Source organism: Ptychodera flava, chromosome 13 (genome assembly GCF_041260155.1).
Source record: "Ptychodera flava strain L36383 chromosome 13, AS_Pfla_20210202, whole genome shotgun sequence".
Classification (NCBI taxonomy): domain Eukaryota; kingdom Metazoa; phylum Hemichordata; class Enteropneusta; family Ptychoderidae; genus Ptychodera; species Ptychodera flava.
In genome coordinates, this window is record NC_091940.1 from 5,736,988 (window position 1) to 5,754,725 (window position 17,738).

The 17,738-nt window shown below is 36.5% G+C and overlaps 1 protein-coding gene across 4 annotated transcripts; it reads left to right on the forward strand.

The window, feature by feature from the left end:
• Nucleotides 1–4,074: 4,074 nt before the first annotated feature.
• On the forward strand, nt 4,075–11,969 carry LOC139147216 (uncharacterized). 4 transcript variants are annotated; one of them, XM_070718223.1, is made up of 6 exons: nt 4,075–4,154; nt 5,112–5,159; nt 5,752–5,805; nt 7,545–7,880; nt 8,397–8,498; nt 10,700–11,969. In XM_070718223.1, the coding sequence occupies exons 4-6, from the start codon at nt 7,569–7,571 to the stop codon at nt 10,859–10,861; spliced, it is 576 nt and encodes a 191-aa protein (XP_070574324.1). In that variant the 5' UTR covers nt 4,075–4,154; nt 5,112–5,159; nt 5,752–5,805; nt 7,545–7,568; the 3' UTR covers nt 10,862–11,969. The 4 variants fall into 4 exon arrangements, with proteins under 4 accessions (XP_070574324.1, XP_070574325.1, XP_070574323.1 ...); XM_070718222.1 differs by lacking the exon at nt 4,075–4,154 and adding an exon at nt 5,397–5,460; XM_070718224.1 differs by lacking the exon at nt 5,752–5,805 and having other exon boundaries at nt 4,078–4,154.
• Nucleotides 11,970–17,738: the final 5,769 nt, after the last annotated feature.

Sequence of the window (17,738 nt, forward strand, 5' to 3'; positions counted from 1 at the left end):
TATATTAAATTAAAGATTATTTAGGAGGTGACTAATTGTATTTTAATCACCAAAGGTTAAGTGAATTTCCATGTCTGAAAAAATAAGTGAGTATATGACCACAAAACCAATAGGATGTACAACAAATGAATCACTCCCTTGGAGTACTAGTGAAGTTTAATTTCAAGATGTTTGATTTTATTACTTACACAACTCACTTTTCCAGTTTTATAAGAAATATCGCATGAAGCTGAATTATTTTATATGTTGATGATTTCTTTGTTACTTAATTACTCGGATATTATATGCGCATGATATGTGTATTGTACATGCCTAGACAAAATTCAAAACTTTCAACAAAAGGCGAATAGATAGATTCGAAAAAGGCGAACTGAAGTTGCAATTCTACTTGCTGTAGCAACATGTGTAACATTGAAACCGACAGTCATTAAATCAGCGCAACTAACTGGACCAAGATATTCACGACACAGCGATCATTTTTCAGGAATTAAGGTGGTTAGCAGTTTTTACCTCCGCTGTCAGTGACGTGGAGCATATCAGATAGGTGGATTGTCCGTCGTCATCCGTCATCTATCAACAATTGTTTTATTCTCTGAAACTGCTGGTCTAATTGCTTTCAATACTGGTATGCAACTCATTTGGCTGAGTTCAGTTAGATTTGTTCAAATCATGGTGAAATTTACATATTTGTATTTTGGGGCATTTCTTCCTTTTTATCAACTTTGAAATGTGTTATGTGGGTTCCTAGGGACAACCTGAGTGAGGTTTATTCAAGTTGAGAAGAAAAGTTTCGTACTTGAAATTTTTGGGCCTTTTTTCGTTTTTGTTTGAAAAACACAATTTTCTCACAATTATCTTTAAAGGTTCCTAGGTATTACTTCAGTTTCTTCAAATTTTGCTAATACTTGCATATTTATGGTAGAGATGAAAGCCCATTATTATATAATAGTAATACATGCATTTGCAAGGATGTCCTTGTTCAGTGTTCCTAAAATCAACATAAGCAGATGTATCAGTATTACAAAGTTTATTTACAAACAAAACCTGACCTTTTTATTTTTAAGCAATACATAACAGCAGAAGTCTATCGGCTGCTAGGCCTCTTGTTAAAGCTTTTCCCATGTGACCTAAGCTCCGCCCCAATGGAAAATAACAACCAAAAGCATTTATCTGGAGATACAGGGTAGCTCAACATGAAATCCGGAAAAAGTTATAGTATATCAGACTACTTGTCTACTCGTTGACAAGTTTATAATCATCTCCCACTAACTACGTTGGTCCGACACAGATACTCATTTTTGATAAGTGAACATGTTACTTCAATCATGAAAACAAAAACATAAAACTTTGCCAAATTTTGTTTTTAAACAATCAAACACACTTACGTATATTTGCCTTTTGACCTCTTTTACTGTCGATATGACTTTAGTTGACATTGCTGTGTACTTAGCACACAAAAGTTATGATTTTATAACCATTAATATACATGCAAAGGTATGTCCAATGTCGCTCTATTACTGTATCTGAAAATGCATTGATGGTTGCTATGGTGATTGCCGCCCTGTCAACAAGGTATATGATAAAAAACACTAGTATTTTAAAGAGATCGCATTAGCTCTTATAGCTGACTAGGTTTCATGTTTGTACTTTTTGGTTTGGTAAAAATGTTGCAAAGCTATTTGCAAAAAAATCCCACCTTAAACAATTTCTAAGTTGCTGAAGGCAATGCCTATTGACCTTGACCTACAAATCTAAAGGTCATGGGGTCAATTAAGAAGCAATGCAAACTATTGATATGCATTCTTAAATCAATCAAATATCTTTTGTCGTGTATTTGATAATCTATTTTACATAGTATGCTTAATTTTAATGCATTTGAATGCTGATTCCATGACAACAATATTTACACTGAAAGCGTATTCAGCAAACTGTCCAATGAAGATTTTCTAAAAAATCAGATTTTCAGATTTAAAAGGCGGCTTTGTTCCCAACTCGAGTCAAATGGAAGGAAATTGACAAAATTTGGGGTCTGGCTCATAGGCTACATGCATAACTGAAAACACACATATGGTTGCCTTGGTAATTACTCACTAACGACATCATCCCTGATACAAAACATACTAATTTCAAAGAGCACACATCTGTGGCTATTGTTGAGCAAGTTTTTGACTTTCTATCATATGATATGTAAACGTAGCAGAAAAGTATTTGTGAAAAATACTGGATTTTACAGAAATTCTGAGATGTTATGGGCATGACCTATGACCTTGACCGAGAATGTTCAAGGTCATGGGGTCAACTGAAAGGCCATAATGTGAGGTACCAGTATGTGTCATGAAATCATGTAAATATCTTTTGCTGTTCACTAAATAGTCAGTTTTGTATAGTATTCTTAACTTTTAAGATTTTTAGTATGGTTGCCATGACAACAACTTTTGAGACAGAAAGCTACTTCTGAGACATGTCCACCAAAGATTTTCAGAAAGTTCAGATTTCGGGCTTTCAGAAAATGTATGGGGGAATTTGCCCACCCAAATGGTACCAATCGACCAATTTTGGGGGTCTGGCTCATGGACTAATATATGAACGATGTGTGCAGATGCTTTCCCTTTATTACATACCTTGATTCAACTTGATATGGTTAAATTTCAGTCGAGGAAAAGTGATACTCGATATCAGAAATATCGCTGTCCGAACTCTCAGTCGTAGAAAATATCTCTCCTTGTATCTTCCCGTGAAATAACTTGGGACATCATTGATATTGCAAGAGACAGCTGTCTGCGAGGTAAATAATCTCCGATGATGTCAAGCTTATGAATTGCAAAAAAGTTCATTCCAAGCTATATATAATATAAATATAAATGTCAAGTATTGAACAATACAAATGATTATCAACTGTACAAAAAATTGAATGAGCTATCACATTTGTTTTGCTGCCCAACTGCCCATTCGCCATCTCTTGTTTTGATGAAAGCTTCAAAGCTCCATTTTACAGCTATGTAGTGCAGAAATTAGTGTATGGTTTACACTGTATTGCTACTGACTGGAGTAGCCCAGTCTTCTTTGCTATATCGAGTTGTTCTGAGTGGCGTGTGGGTAGGGATGGCAACAACATTTCATTCAACAATAGGGTAATTGTAGTACGTTTCATTTCAAGCAGCCAATTGTTTGAACATGCCGGCTGAATTCGCCCGTTGTGTTTCAGGGGTAGTGTAAACGTTTAGAACATTCTTTTTAGAACTGTCTTATTGGAGCCTTCAGCTTGCCCTTGGTCATATCAGCAACGTCACGTTTTGTTGTCTGCGTTAATGTCACCCAGCTTCCCCTAAAAATGTGTATAAAATATGATTTATGCATATAAAATTGTTGTTCGCGTTCCAGGAGCACCAGCAGTTCAGATGACATTTCACCAGGCGAATTTTACGACTGCAAATTGAGAAATGCGGAACTCTAAAGATTTTTAATTCCACGTATCTCATACTTCGACAGATATAAGCTTATAATGTACATATTTGTTTGAATTCGATGGATTCCAACTCAACTGGTTCATCGTCATCCTTCCTCGATGTCAAGTCCGCGTCTGCTTTTTTCATAATTACAAATGACCTCAAAAGAGAGATAAAACTGTAGCAAGTGTGAAGGAATACAGTGAAAAATTGCGCATTTTAGTCTCTGCTTTGCAAGTGTTTTATTTCCCGCTGGTCGGTTAGTATGTGTATTTGTTTTAACTTTGCTCTTTATTTTAACGAGTACTGTATTTCCCGCTAGTAGGCCATTTTTTTTACTGCTTTTTTAATATATTGCAGGAACAGTATGTCCGTTTCCACGGGCCAGGAGAAAACGCTGACCTAAACCAATCATCATATTAATCATAAATATTTTATTTGCATTCTGTCATCTGCGTAATTTCGTGAACTGAACAACAGGACAGAATTAGAAATTGAACCATAATGACATCTGTTTGTCGTAATGGCAGATGCATGCTAGCTTTACAGAAAATTCTTTCACAAATGTATCACAGGTCCAGCTGATACTCTATAATCGTGGAAAGGTTTTGAACGGCTACACCTCCTGTTTAAAACTGCTGGTCTCATCTCTTAAAATAACCGGTTTTGAAAATGATGGTGGCGAAAAATGCAACATTAAAACTAAATGTGAGTACATTTTCAGGATTGTCATCATTATAAGCATCATCGTCGTTTTTACCTGGTTAGGAACTGGACTGATCATAACAATCACGTTTCTTGAGTCCACCTTCATATGACTATCCCTTCACTCTCTCTGTATAGCATGTCCAATGAAAACTTAGCACTCTAAATGTTTCAATTATTTCTCCCCAATCCTCTGTTGAATTACTTCAACTGGTCACTTGGGGGATTATCGCCCTGACTGCAACAGTCCCTACATGTGTTTCTATTCACCGTACTCCTCTCCTTGATTGTAACCGCTGAAAACTTTACCAAAACAAAGCTGCTATCCTCATTACATTGCTCAATCGCCTGCTATGTTGACCGTATCGGGCATTTTATCAGTCGGTCAACATCTCGCGATGTGCTGGTCAGACTCAATAGTCTCACCAGTGATCTGAGAGAAATTCCAAGTCTCAACGGAGAAAATGAGGATTTTCCCCATCACCGGTTAGAATCAGGCTCCAAAACATTTCTTACAAAATGTAGGTGTGAACCAAAATTTCTCACCTGACAGTGATGACAATGAAAGTGTCACTCACCATTAGTGAGAAAGTGACATTTTCATCCCGGTTGCACAGATCTTTTCCACAGTGTATTGAAGTCCCTTTAAATGAATAATTAAGAATATCAAACTTGGCACCTCAGCACGAGAAAAATAATTGTAATCTGTTTTTATTTTGTCATCGAAGGCCTCCTCATCCGTTCAAGTTATTTCATGTACACTTAGCGTCGTTGTATGACACTATACATTAAAATCAGTAAGCAAAATTATATGACGTGAATTCCCTGAATGGTAAATTTTGGAAGTTATAGACACAGAGCCTCACCATGAGTTACCGCGATAAGAATAGTTCGCCCATAAGGTATAGGTCACAGTAAATCTACACATACGAATAATTCGCATATTGAATCTATTTACAGAACCCCAGTATCACTTGGTCATTTACCATCGAATGCTGCTATAGGAAGGTAAGTCCTTACAAAATATCACTGACAATGGTTAATTTCTATAGATTGCTCGTGAAAAAGTAATGTTTTCGAGATATTTGCCCGGTATATAATGGAGTGAGTCTGAAGACAACGCAATGGATTTACATGAAAGAGCATTCGAAACAATTCATATTTCCCCATTTCTGGTCAATTAGAATGCGTATTCAATCTCTAGAAATGTTCACAAAAATGAGAGAAATGTCTGTATCTTCAAAGATGTAGAACTCGACAAAGGCCTCAATAGATGGGATTTCGCTGTAGCATTCGCACTGGCTTCACAGTAAGTATTAGCCACATCTTAGCTTATCGGATACTCAAGCTACAGAAAAACTTACACACGTTGTTTTACAAATTGCAGTGAATATTTGTTGCAATCTTCGGCGGCCAGAATTTTATCGAATAATAAAGTTGCCTCTATCGGTTCTCGTTCAAAGTTTATGAAATATAGAGGTCGAAACAAAGTTGATACCCAAAATTCAAAGATATTGCTGAATTTGTGAGGCAAAAGCAACGTTGCGCAAGTCTATATGTGAGAATTTGACTTGCCTCCTTATTCCACCATCTTTCCCAGGATAAACAAATCAATGGACTGCCATCTCTTGTGAAGCAAGCTTTCCTTTATAAGGTATCAGTACATTTTTATCAAACAGAACATTTTCCAAACATAAAAATGAAATCCATCATCGTCATACTTTACGCATTGTTATCGAGCACAGATGATGATATAATTTAATGCTTTATTTCTGAATTGACAACATATTTGTTACATTTGAAGTCGGTGGTGTGAAATTTAAACAGACTGTCGGCATACTTATTTGTGCAAGCTATGCACTCCTAATGCTTAAGGTAGAACGCGCTCTGGGGACAGATATTCGGACTCTCAAACTTTTACAATTTTTTTGTGATATACCACTTGTGGGGTTCATTTTGAAGCTCTTGGTGTAAGAAAACTTTTGACTGGCTTGTTTTTCGAAATTCGAAAATTTTATATTTAATTTTCCTCCATAGGGATGGCGGCCATTTTGAACTGTGAATATCCGCAAATTTGGTTATTCGTTTCTCTAGTACCAAATGGGAGGAAAAACGATCACAATCCGTGGCTATAAACGCTTTGATTTTTTTAAAACTAGAGTTATTTAGCGTTGTCGGCAGCACCATAGCTGCATTCTATTCAACTGTCATCGAAAATATTTAAGTCATCCTTCAGTTGTGAAATGCAAACCCTTCCAAAAAACATGTACTATAAAACTGTTCTGATAACGTCAAAATATTAAGCGTACCACAGAAAAATTTTTCACATTAATTTTATAGAAGCAACAGGTGTTTAAGCACAAGGTCGCTCAATTGATTATGTAATATTCATAGATCTATATTAAGATTTTCATTAGCCTCGTTCCAGTAGCCGTTTAAGACTGCAGTGTGAAAGCAAAACCGAAACTAACTTAACATTTTATCCCAACTACAATGCGTCTTTAGATTCATACATACGCTTGTAATTGATGCATTTTTTTTTTTTCTAGTTTTTACGAGTGAATGCTGCATATTTTTGGACTGAATACATTTACCTGATTACATGTTGAATTTAATTTTATTCCCCCTTCGACATACTTCAAACGCCAATAGGGTAAAAATCGGAAAAATAAAAGGCGTTCGCTTTCAAATTGCCCAGTGCGCTTATGCATACAAATATATCTCTGTAAAATATGGTGCGTAGCACATGTCTTTATGACAGATTTTTCCTACAAATGCAACGGCAGGACTGTGTATCCATGATTCACATGTCCAGGCACGTCAAATGGATTTGATGACAAATGAATATTATATTTTATATCTAAATACTAGGAGATTAGGACGGCGAATTATAGAAAAGACTTTGTGTCATTATAAAGCCATTTGAAGTAAGTCACCATTCACTCAAATTTGTCAATTGAAGACGGAGAGAAATAGAATTCCCAGATGGCAGTATGTGAGACACAAGGGTGCTAGCAATTTTTGAAGTCGGCGGACCATACGGCTTCACATACATTTCAAATGCCATGACAGGTGTTCAAGATTTGTTGCGTCCTAGCTCTCACAGAGCTTCTTCTTAAATGGTGCGATCGGTCAAATTCAGACACGAGACATGATCATCCTTACGAAGCATGGACGCAGTCCTGAGAAAACAAGCGTACATAAATCAAATAGTAACAAATTGAATCTTCATTCTTATGAACAATTTTCATAATAAAGAGTTCTGGGGGACCGTCGTCGAATCATGACCGCAAATTTAAAAAGCTCTGTGGGGTCATGGATTTCTATTGCATGCAGGTCTATTCAAGAAGTACCTGAGCGAACTCTGACATTGCTTTTCTTATATTTGTACAGCGTCTTTAATTTCCGAACGTAACAATGAAACCCATCATCGCCATACTTTGCGCATTAATTGCGGTCGAGGTTCGCGCCGACGACGGAGAGGTTCACTCTTCCCAATGGCCGTGTGTCTTTGCAAGCGTTAGGGTGTACGACGACGCCGTATGGAACGTGGTAATTACACAGGGTGTCGAATGTCCCGACGACGTAGTGGAGATACCTGAACTGGTTAAAAATAAAACTCCGGCGAAGGCATTTCATGTGTACCACAACATTGGTCCATTCATAGAAAGCACATCTTCATTCAGGTTGACGTCTGTGGTAGCGGATAAAGTAGACAAGATTAATTTGGTAAACGGGCTATTAAAATTATCAATACAGATACTGTCCATCTCTTTGCTTCCGCTGTGTCTTTCTGCATGTTGTGTTCTACGTCTGTTTGACCTGCCTGTCCACCCCTATGAAGTCGTTTCTCTGTCACTACTACATGTATTTGTCTCCTAATATTTCAGCTGCCTATATCTTTTTATTTCAATGCCTGCAAGCGTATGGCAGTGTTAATGTCCGGCCCTATATAATGACTGTTGCTTTTTGAGTTGCTTGTCTATATGTCTCTTTATTTATATGCCTAATGTAAGTTTTCTGGCATTTGTCTCTAACAACCTTGTTTATGGCATTTGTCTCTAACAACCTTGTTTATGTCTGTACACTCCCCATCTCTGCTGCAGTCTTGGTGTGTGACCGGATTTGTTTACTTGACAGAATATTTAATAGAGCAACGTTCGGGAAACTGTTCCCTACAACTAGCGGTACATTTTGACATCAAAGAAGGGAATTCATTGGCATTTCTTTCCCACTGAATTCCAGGGTGAAAAGTTGTCAGAAGAAGGAAATGACAGGTGTCTAAACTGCACACTGAACTACTTCAAAGATGATTTGTTGGAAGTGATATGCAAGCCGTTTGACAATGTAAGTTAACACACACACACCGTTTCTTTCATAATCTCCACTATAGTTTATGTTACATGTAAGGCCATGCGAAGGGTTTTCCTATATATGCATGTACTGCGTACGCCCAGAGTACATGTAATTTCAACAGCCAGGTATATGTTCGTCGCTTTTTAATTCAGATCCATGTCAGATTTCGCCATCGGCCATAGTTCAAAATTGACTCAAACGTTGTAACATCTGTGCCAAAATCTTATGCAATTTTGATGAGCGCCATCAGATCTCTGGGATACAAAAACAACTTGTGTAATGCCCCTATAAGGGATGGATACTCGGACAATCAATTTCTACAATACCTGATAGCTAGACTGTTTGAGTGGACCCATTTGAGCATGCACAGTGCATGAAGTTTCAGCCATCTTGTTGCAGTCAAGTGGAAAATTTATTTTATCCATCGATTTAACAAAAAGGATAGCGGTATATTTTGAGTTCAAGTATCGTAAATGTTATGTACTTTCTTTCTTGAATACCAAAATTCACATGGTGATCCCTGACCCTTTATTTTGACAAAGAATAATAGAACTGCACCTCAGTATACGATTTTCCCGTTTATACAATTATTTAATGCACGATATCTAGATGCTTCATGTAAACATAGTTGCAATATTTAACTTTAACGATGTACATATTAACGTGTTTTAACTTTCATCACTGGCCAACGTACCGTGGTAACAGCATCTAGATCGGTCGTATAGGTCCACGTGATCTTTGAGCGCAATGCCATCGACTTAATCTCTTCAAAGTTTCTTCAAAGTTGCGGAAGTTTGATGAAAGTTAGTAATATTGTTATTGATGATGCCAATATCTGTATCAAGTCTATACACAGATTAGACATATTACTGCTTGTTCAAAGTCTATACACAGATTAGACACATTACTGCTTGTTCAAAGTCTATACGACAGCAAGTGGTCTATACATTTTAATAGATTCTCGATCGGATTCAAAGTCACAACGTACAGAACCCAGTCATCTAGCGATCACGTCACAGTCAAGACCAATACGCCAATTTTCCAGCCTTTAACCCTTTCATCACCGTGGTTTAAACCAATCCCATTGTTTTCTATGGTTAGGCTCGACTTCTAGAGAAGGAAATTGGCTTGAAAGGGTTAAAAGGATTCGATAACCGATTTCATGACATACTTAGAAACCAACTGAACGAACTACAACAAACAGCTGAGACTTTAAAGGTCTCGAAAGCAGCAAGATCACCGCCTAAAATTTGTTGAGTGGAAAATTGCAAGAGGCTTGAAATAGTTACAAGAGAAGATGTATTTTTCGTTTAAAGTAATCCAAACAGATAAAAAATGGAAAAGGCACACTTTCAAGATTTTTTCATCGATTATTTACTTGACAATGTGCACAACCACAAAAATTAGTAAAGCGTTCGTTGAGAAAACCATGATAGGCAATGTAGGAAAAGGTCTTTACGATTCATTCGGACAATGGAAATCACAAAAACGATGACTACCACCTTGACTTTCGGAAGACGTGTATACAATAGCAAATTGTTAGTCGGACCACTCTTCATAATCACCAAGTGATAGTTCCTATTCTGATATCAAATATGACACAAGGCTCGTCATCCATGTGAATTTCAGTTCCATTTGTATGTCTCTGCAGATAGAATGTTCATATTTCGCATTTATACATTGTCTTCAAAAACTAACTCGCTCTAGTATGTCCCACTGAGATGGCAGAATCGTTCCTCCAGATATGTCGTGTGGGGGCGTTTTCGTCATTGGAATGCGCATGATAACTCTCAATAATCACTTTAAATTAGTTTAGTTCGTTAGTAAGGAGGTATATGACAGTTAATTTTCGTATCGAGTAAGTCAAAGTCAGAGGAAAGATGTCTTTTAAATATTTTATACAGGTCTGTAAAAAGCAGTAGCATTTCATTAGACCCACTCGTCAAGTAAAAATTGCATAAAATATTTCACTGATAAACATACTATTGCATCCTAGAATGGCATTGGATGGATAATATCACAGTAAATATGATTGTAGTGGTTTGAATTTCTGCTTGCCCTATGACAGTTCTACACTTTTTCCATACAGAGTAAAGGTGAAAAATATTTCTATAAATGTCAGTAATAAACCATACTGTCTACTGTTGAACATGCTTGAGAAATGTTTAAAACTGTCTCTGTTTTGGATGCAGGGCTGTCCTGGACGTCTCGCCGAAGGACTTAACTGGGGTCAACCGGAAGGCACGATCATTACCCACTCAAGTCCCGTCGAATATTGCTCCTTCCATCAAGTTGGAGATAGCGACTATTACTATTGTAAAGACTATCACCCTGACATCCCTATGGTAGAATAGGCAATTGGTTACACGCCTGTTTGTGTTGCATTATTCATCGGTGATAGAACAAATTTTAGTCAAAACTCCAAGTGTTTAATAATGAAGCGACTGAAATGCAACCTCCAATATACGATGGTTTACACGAATGGTGTTTTTCATTTAAGGCAATATGCGCCTCGAAAGTGTAAAAATGGCCGCCATCCCTATGTTAACTCTATAAAATAGAATTTTCGATTTTCTAAAAACTAAGACGGTGAAAAGTTTTCTTTCATCCAAAGCTTAAAAATGAGCCCAACAAGTGGTAGGTCAGAAGAGAAATGATAAAAATTTGAAGGCCTAAATATCTGTCCCCGAGGCGCGTTCTAGAAGGTACCTCGGGGACAAATATTCTGAAATATTAGAATTACCATTTTCAGGCCACCACTCGTGGGGGCTCATTTTGAACCCCATGAAGTAAATCAAGTTTCCCACGTCTTATGGTTTGCAGAGGATTGTGATCATTTTGAATTTTAAGTGTCGGTAAATATAAGGTAATCTGTTTCTTTGGTACAACATTTTGTACGGTGACCTGATTTCTATTTTTGATTTCGAAAAGTAATGGTTTAAATCTCGCTGGTGAAAGTTTGAGTAAGAGTTTTAGGTCTTTCCATTTCGAGACGCGTTCTACCTTAAACGCTACGGTGTGTTATTTGAAATGTGGCCATCCGATGGACGACAATAAAGTGGTCCCACTCTATGTGATCATTACATTGATTTTTTTCCAAATCTTAAGTCAGGTTGCCAGCACTGTCCTAACGAAGAAACATCTTAACTTTATGTCAAAGTAATAGAATTGCTGACCACTCTCCGCAAATGTGTGACTTCTCTGAGCACAAGATACTAAGATAGGACGGGCATTCACTGAGAAAGTTCACCTTAAGACAATCGTCATTATGGAATAAAAAATTGATTATGACAATCAAAATGAAGTCATCGTGGTTAGTTTTACGGAAAAGACAAACAATATTATCAAGAGAAGCATAACGATGTGTGAAGAAAAAATTATATCGATTATTTTAAGATATGCCTATGACGGTTTTGACTCGCATCATAATTAAAGTTCAAATAAATAGCTATCATAAGGCGATAGACGTAACTTTGCTTTCTTGCAAGGAATTCGGACACATTTTGTCAGCGTTGCATGCTTGCCCGTTGTAAGAGCTTGACGCCATTAATGTGTCTCTCTAGTGCTCATCGTAACATTAGCAGTCGCTTATTCATGAAATTATTTTTGGTAGGCTTCGATTTTTCGCAGCAGATTATCAGATCGCAAGTACTGGAGTACTGGAGTATGTACAGGATCATAGGCAGCTAGTAGAGCTTGTGTAAAAATTGCTTATGCGTGATTTCTTGGCAGGCGGGTGGATCAATTTTCATTTTCTCGAAATCTCGCTCCCCGCGTGGGCATTGTGAAGGACTCGAGTGTTGGCCTTGGTAGGGGGCATACCTGGCAATATTGTTGGCACAGTCCCTCTGTTTTTGATGGGGAAGAGATGGCAGGAGTACATTTTTGGTTAGGGGAGGGGAGTAAAAAAAAAAGCTGTTTACATATACAATGATTTGTTGGTTTGTACACATGGTTTTCAATAACCATGAACGTCATGTCCTGCAATCTATTTCGACTTTTATCAGCCAACAGACGGGTCAAATTGTTATTTTTTCTTTAATGTGATTCGTTTGGCAATGCAGCCGACATAAGAACAACTCATTTAGTTGTTCTGCTGTCATTTGCTATGTAAACAGACTTCACTGCAATTTAACTGAATCTTCTTTTCTACACTGTACTAAAAATTGACTCGTTAATCATGGCGAACTCCTTTGAGTAGATTTGGTGAAAAGAGATATTGGTTTGTCATCCCAATCGTCATCTCTGTTCAGATCTTTACAATGAAGTGAGCTCCCCGGCAAGATTGTCTTCGTTTTGCTATTGACGACATATTGAAAACGATCGAAGTTGTTCGCTGTTCCGATATACGATCACGTCAAACTAATCATTCAACTGTCTTATCTTTTGTTGCTCTTAAATTCTAACTGTGTCTAGGATCGAAACACGCAGAAAAGTTCTGTATCAGCTGAATAAAATGTTTACACCAACAGCCTTCATAGAAAAATTCTCCCCAAATCACTGTCTCTGTTGACATAATTTTAGTGTTGGGAACTTTCTTTCTTTTAATTATATCAAGATAGGGAAATCCCACGGAGAAAGAGTTTTCCAAACTTTATGACAAAACACCTTTTCCAAACATTCCGATTACATTTTCCACAGTAATAATAATGATGAATATAACTCAGGCAAAATATACTCACTGTAGCTCCTGTCACCTTCAAAGACAAAAAGCAGCAGTTTTGGTCACGTTGAAGTGATATTTTCAAAATGTACACTATACCAACAATGGAAATTAAACAGCTATTTCCATTATTTAGTAAAAATGAAGTGACTGTTCGCGGAATTAATCGCTTTGCCAGCTCGGGTCGCCTGCTGGCCATCCTCTGTTGATGGCGTCTTGCATGGACAGTAGGGGCGCTACAAGTGTCTATGCAATCGTTGACCTGTCCGGGTCTTGAACTGTGTATTGACCTCACTTCTATTCGACCTCACTTCCACAGACTTGAACTCTACCACTGCGCCACGTTGCTTCGCCCACCTCCACCCTTGGCCATTCACAATTTCATCAATTTTGACAAATTAATACGAACTTTTGATTCATTTGTTCTTGTTTTCAACTGCGTGGTAGTACTAATTATGGAGAATATTTTAAAATTGCAGTTCAAGTTTGACTTTCTTTAATTTCATCTCAGTCAGGTTTAGAGCACCTTCTCTGAATCGTAATATGGAGGCACAAGCTTGTATCTCCATGATCATAAATGTCTTATTGCTTTCGTTAATATCTCAGGCGCCTTTAAAACTATATGAGTTGCTCCTGCAAGACACTAGCCGATATGATCTTCGATAGTAAACATTGCGGGGATATGTTTTGAAAATCCACTCATTGGAATATAGTATCAGCTTTCGAAGACTAGATGTCTCCTTCATCAGATACTGGAGTGGAAGCAAAGACCTTATCATAGGACCGTGACCAAATCAAAGTACCCAGAAAATTATTCACTGTGAAAACACTTTTGTCTGAGAACAAAAGGACTTAGAAGGTGTGAAAAAAAAACACAAGAAGTGTTAAAAGGATCGCAACAAGGCCGTGGGCTAAAGGGGGGTCTACGTGCACCCCCCCTCCCCACCCATAGGATAACAAACCTGTATTTTTCAGAAGCCTTTGGATCCCTAGAATACGAAATTGAATTTTAACAGAAAAAATATAGGTATGCAATAGCTGTTACGGTCATGTTTTGAAGGGTACCGTAAAATCACGATTTTGCCACCCACATGCATTTTCGTCAAATTTGTCTTCTTGTAAGTCATCTGCTGAGCTTTTTTTTAATAAATAACTCCACTTGTTTGGTATCATTAGAAATGCAATTTATTCTTCTTTAAGATATTATATTGTAACATGCAATATCTTCTACAATTTTTGTAAAATATGACCAAAACTTATCCAATACCCCAAAGTTTAACATCGCAAATTACAGTAAATCTCAAATTCTACCAATTTATCAGCTAGACATAATAAAAATGCAATGCTTTGACCCAGGTATGAAATCTATTTTATTCGTTACAGGGACACGTCAGAAATATGAAATAGACTTTTAACAGAAAAATATTGGAAGTCTACATCTGTAACAGTCATATTTTGAAGGGTACTGCAAAATCACAGTGTTGCCGACTCGCATGCATTTTGTTAAACCTGTCTTCCTATAAGTCATCTGCTGAGCTTGGTTTTGAATATAACCTGGTTTGTTAGGTATCATTAGAAAGATAATTTATTAGTCTTTAAAATGTCATATTGTAACATGCAATATCCTGTACAGTTTTCATGAAAGTTGACCAAAACTTACCCCATACCCCAAAGTTTACATCGAAAATTGCTGTCATAGCTAACATCAAATTTTACCAAATTTTTACCTAGACATAAAAAATCGGGCAATGTTTTGTATGAAATCTGTTTTATTTGGTAATGGGTTATGTCAGAAATATAAAGTAGACTTTTAACACCAAAAATAATCGATCCTGTAGTTGTAAAAGTCATATTTTGAAGGGTACAGCAACATCTCAGTTTTCCTAACTCCAACGCATTTTTGTTAAATCTGGCCTATTATAAGTCATCTGCTGAGCTTGTTATTGAATATAACCTGGCTTGTGAGGTATCATTAAAAAGGTAATTAACAAGTCTTTAAAATGGCATATTGTAACATGCAATATCTTGTATCAGTTTTCATGAAATATGACCAAAACGTACCCCATACCCCAAAGTTTACATCGAAAATTACTCTCATAGCTAATGTCAAATTCTACCAATTTTTTACCTAGACATAAAAAATCGCACAATCTTTTGAATCACATCTGTTTTATTTCGTACAGAACATGTAAGCAATATGAAATAGACTTTTAACAGAAAAAATATTGGGATTCTACAGCTGTAACAGTCATATTTTGAAGGGTACCGCAATATCACTGTGTTGCCGACTCGCATGCATTTTGTCTTTCTATAAGTCATCTGCTGAGCTTGTTTCTGAATATAACCTGGCTTGTTAGGTATTATTAAAAAGGTAAGTAACTACTCTTTAAAATGGCATATTGTAACATGCAATATCCTGTACAGTTTTCATGAGATATGACCAAAACTTACTCTATACTTCAACTTTAACTTTTAAAAAATAAACTTAACTTTAACTTCAACAAAATATTTGTTTCTCAACTTTACACAAAATATTTGTTTCTCAAAAGTATTTATTACTTTGTAAAACAAAAGTAAAAATTGTTCAAGAGTACCAACTCCCCTACACGTCATGGAAATTTATTACTTTTGAATATAAACTCATATTTCTTGACAATATAATATTTAATATTTGTAAGAAATTTTTATTTTTGGGGTAAACTGTTTTTTAAAAACTTTTAACAGAAAAACTGTTAAAAAATAACTTTAACTTTAAACAAATATTTGTTTCTAAAAAGCATTTTTCATTTTGTAAAACAGATGAAGTAAAAATTGTTCAAGAACACCAACTCAAAACTCGTTTAAGATTTTTGCTGAGCGCGAATAGCGCTGATCGCAAATGACGTCACTGTTTTCTCTCTCATTAATATGCATAAATAAATATTTGTCCGCATTTTCCGCATAAACGACGAAAATAAAACCTGCGAGTGTTAGAATGGCTATATAGAATCACACTTATTCGTATGAATTGATGACTGAGACTAAAAACTGCAACAACAGCCGCGCATACAACGACAAAATTTGTCCGAATTTCAGCATATGTGTCCGAAAGTCGCGCACGTGCAGCTATATTTGGTAACAAACCAGGAATCGCGATCAACGCTATTGTGTTACTTAAATGGATGATATAACCTTATGCCTTTAGAGCAGAAAACTTCAATTCTTTAGAGAAAAGTTTTATTTTCCAAGAGTAAAATTAATTTCTTTGTGGAAAAACGATTTTCTCAGACCAGCAAATTGGCATACATTGAATAATTTTTTTTTCTCGGAGCGAAATTATTTTCTGAAGACAATGAAATTAATTCCTTTAAGATATATTTTCTAAATATGAGTGTGATTTAAGCATTTGGTAAAGTGAACAGAGAAAGAACGAAAAAGGAAGGACGAAAAAGTCAAACTTATTGTTCTTCAGAGCGTAATATTTCATGTGAGGGCGCAATAACCTATAATGAATAGGAAACTCTTTCTAGCAAGAGTAGCATAACATATTTTCGGAAGAGTAAAACATTTTTTCTGACAAGCGCAAAACATTATTTTAAACGGCGGTGGAAGTTAAAGTCTCCCACTATGCAACACCCAAGTTTGATGACCCAGTATCTCCAAGACAACCATGATGACTGACTTCATCGGCGTTACAAGCACGCTAGCCCGGCCCTGCCTGCGTGCGATGCTGTGTGTTCCTGGCGTTATAGGGGCTGCCGTATAACGCCAGGAACACACAGCATCGCACGCAGGCAGTGCCGGGCTAGTGTGCCTGTAACGACGATGAGGTCAGTCATCATGGTTGTCTTGGAGATACTGGGTCATCAAACTTGGGTGTTGCATGCAGAGATACTTTAACTTCCGCCGCCGTTAAAATAAAGTTTTGCGCTTGTCAGAAAAAATGTTTTACTCTTCCCCAAAATATGTTACTCTCGCTAGAAAGAGTTTGCTCTGGAGTTTGCTATGCATTGTAGGTAATTGCGCCCGGGCCCTCACATGAAATATTTCTCAGTAGAACTAAATTGCGCTCTGAAGAACAGTAAGTTTGACTTTTTCATCCTTCCTTTTTCGTTCTTTCTCAGTTTAGTTTTACCAAATGCTTAAATCACGCTCACATGTAGAAAATATATCTTAAAGTAATTAATTCTATTGTCTTCAGAAAATAATTTCACTCCATTTAGAAAAAAAATATTCGATGTATTTAAATTTGCTGCTCTGAGAAAATCTGTTTTCCATAAAGAAATTAATGTTACTCTTGGAAAATAAAACTTCTTTTAAAGAATTGAAGTTTTCTGCTCTAAAGACATGCGGTTATATCATCCATTTAGGTTATACATTTCCGCTGAGCAAAAATCTTAACCTCTTGAACAATTTTTACTTCTGTTTTACAAAATAAAAAATGCTTTTGAGAAACGAATATTTTGTTTAAAGTTAAAGTTATTTTTTAAAAGTTAAAGGTATTTTCATTTAAGTTTTTAAAAAAAGTTTACCCCAATTAAAGTTTCCCCGTTCAGAATTAAAAGTTTGCTCAAGAGAAATAAAATTTC